General features: G+C 39.4%; 1 protein-coding gene across 1 annotated transcript; it reads left to right on the top strand.

Annotated features, from left to right (window-relative positions):
• Positions 1-234: 234 nt before the first annotated feature.
• LOC140281799 (uncharacterized) lies at positions 235-2,184 on the top strand. Its single transcript, XM_072376294.1, has 6 exons — positions 235-432; positions 630-953; positions 1,035-1,364; positions 1,450-1,599; positions 1,777-1,814; positions 1,898-2,184. Exons 1-6 carry the CDS (start codon positions 390-392, stop codon positions 2,024-2,026), a joined length of 1,014 nt encoding a protein of 337 aa, XP_072232395.1. The 5' UTR covers positions 235-389; the 3' UTR covers positions 2,027-2,184.
• The last annotated feature ends 96 nt before the right edge of the window (positions 2,185-2,280 follow it).

Genomic DNA, 2,280 nt, shown 5'->3' on the forward strand with positions numbered 1-2,280 from the left:
AGAGTGCTGCACGGTATACATCTGAAAACACAATTCCACCACAGAATGTAAAACAAAGTTCAACCAAAGACAGGATTGTGTCAAAAGACCCAAAAGAACATTATGGATGTTTTCAGGTCAAAAGAAAAGTGTCATGACTTTAGGAGAGTCAAGCAGTATCTGTGAACTGAAGATCTAAGAAAACTGTCTTGCAGGTGTTAAAATAAAAAATATGCCAAGTTAAATGTCAAATCAGAGCTTCTCACTTCCTTTAATATGAGTATTGACGCCCACAAATGTGTAGTACCTGGTTATGTACAGACCTTTTCCGCTGAATCTGTAACTCGTCTTCGACCCTGTCACTGAAACTGTTGCCACATTGTAAGAGACTGAACAGCAGAGAGCGAAGGATGCTTCGGTTTTACACGCTCTTCATTGTTCTCTTTAGAGCCTGTAAGTTACTGTCTCAACACTCTTTATTTATACTGAGATTAGATTCTGGGTTTAACTTTTACTGAGGCATAGGTGATTATGGAAGCCCGAGAGGAGATGTTTCACTAAAAGTGTTTTTCTATTCTATTCTGTTCTATTCTTTTCTACCTTTTATGTTTACATTCAGTAGTCATAACTGATCTTCACTTGTGTTTCAGATGGTGACCTGCTTTATGCCAACCTTGGAGACAATGTTACTTTACCTTGTGTCTACTCCTCCAGTGTCAAACATCTGACCTGGTATAAACAGGTAGCTGGGGAGCAACCTCAGATGGTATCCTCTTTCTACAAACATTCACCTGACTCCAACAGCTTCCAGGAGCCGTTTAAAGATGAAAAGCGATTTTCAGTTCAAACTGGAGAGGGATTCTACAATTTGATCATCTCTAATGTACAGGACTCAGACTCAGCCATGTACTATTGTGGGCATACCAGCATCACAGTCACTGAATTTTACAAAGCAACATTTTTGGTGTTGAAAGGTAATATAACAATTGTTTTAAACTATTTAAAATCTACTAATTCATACAAACTTCATTTTATTTTCTACATCTGCTTTTCAGAGTCTGGTTGCAGGTCTTACCTTCAGCAGCCAGACTCAGAATCTGTGCAGCCAGGAGGGTCTGTGACTCTGAACTGCACAGTGCTCGGTGGAACCAGAGACAGAGAACACAGCATTTACTGGTTCAAAAGGGATTCAACAGCCTCGCGTTTTGGAACCATGTACATCCCCATACACAGCAGCAGTGTGTGTGTGAGGAGCTCTGGACACAGCTGTGTGTACAGTTTATCAAAGAGGAATGTGAGCTTGTCCGATGCCGGGATATACCACTGTGCTGTGGCTTCTTGTGGGGAGATCGTGTTTGGGACAGGAACAGCACTGGATGTTGGCGGTAAGAAACAGCTGTTTAGAATCTGAAATCCTTCTTTTTTGTCTCCTCTTTGGCTCAGTCCACATTGCTTTTTATGTTTTCCCAGAGAAAAAGTGTGACACAGTGATGGTGCACTGTGTGGTCGCAGCGCTGGTTGTGTCCTTTACACTCAACCTCATTCTGTTCTGTTTCCTCTGTAAAAAGTCCAGAAGACATTATCTTCATTCTGAAGGTGCAGATGATGATTATTTACCAGGTAAGTAGTCTGTAGTTTTAATGAGGATAAAAGGAGACATTCACTTAACTTAACTCAACTTAACTCTTGTTGCGTTCAGCAAAGCTGACAGTTCTTTCATTATTTAGAGGTATGTGCTTACTAAACATGATGGCAGGTTCAGTTAATGATTTTTGAAAAATCTGCTTTTCTTTGAAGATTCCCATCACCAGCGTGAGTACACAGCTGACAGTCAGGTTGGTAAACAAAATCCTCTCAACATGAGTCACATGTTTGGATGTAGATATGACCCATAACATAGCTCCTTTGTTTCCTACAGAATGAGGTGATTGGTGTGGTGCAGTATGTAGCTCTGGACTTCAAACAAAGGAAAGAAAAGAGCAGCAGACAGAGAAACACAAAGGAAGAGACTGTTTACGCTGGAGTTCGACTTTCACACCTGAAGTGACTTTGCTGTTTAATCAGACCAAACACCACTGAAACTGACTTTCTTTTCTGACTCCTCTACTTTTAATCATTATCACTGTCTTTAATGAAATCAAACCAAGTTTGCATTGTAGATGTGTTTATTTATCTTTAAAATTCAGAGAAAATAAATTACCTTTTACCAAAAAGTCATGACTTCATAAGTAATTTTAAGGAGAAACCTAAAGAGAAGAGAATTATTTTCCTAATACAAATTCACAAAACCTCTAAAAAAAA

This window comes from Leuresthes tenuis, unplaced genomic scaffold (genome assembly GCF_036924035.1).
Source record: "Leuresthes tenuis unplaced genomic scaffold, fLeuTen1.0.hap1 SCAF_22, whole genome shotgun sequence".
NCBI classification, from domain to species: Eukaryota; Metazoa; Chordata; class Actinopteri; order Atheriniformes; family Atherinopsidae; genus Leuresthes; species Leuresthes tenuis.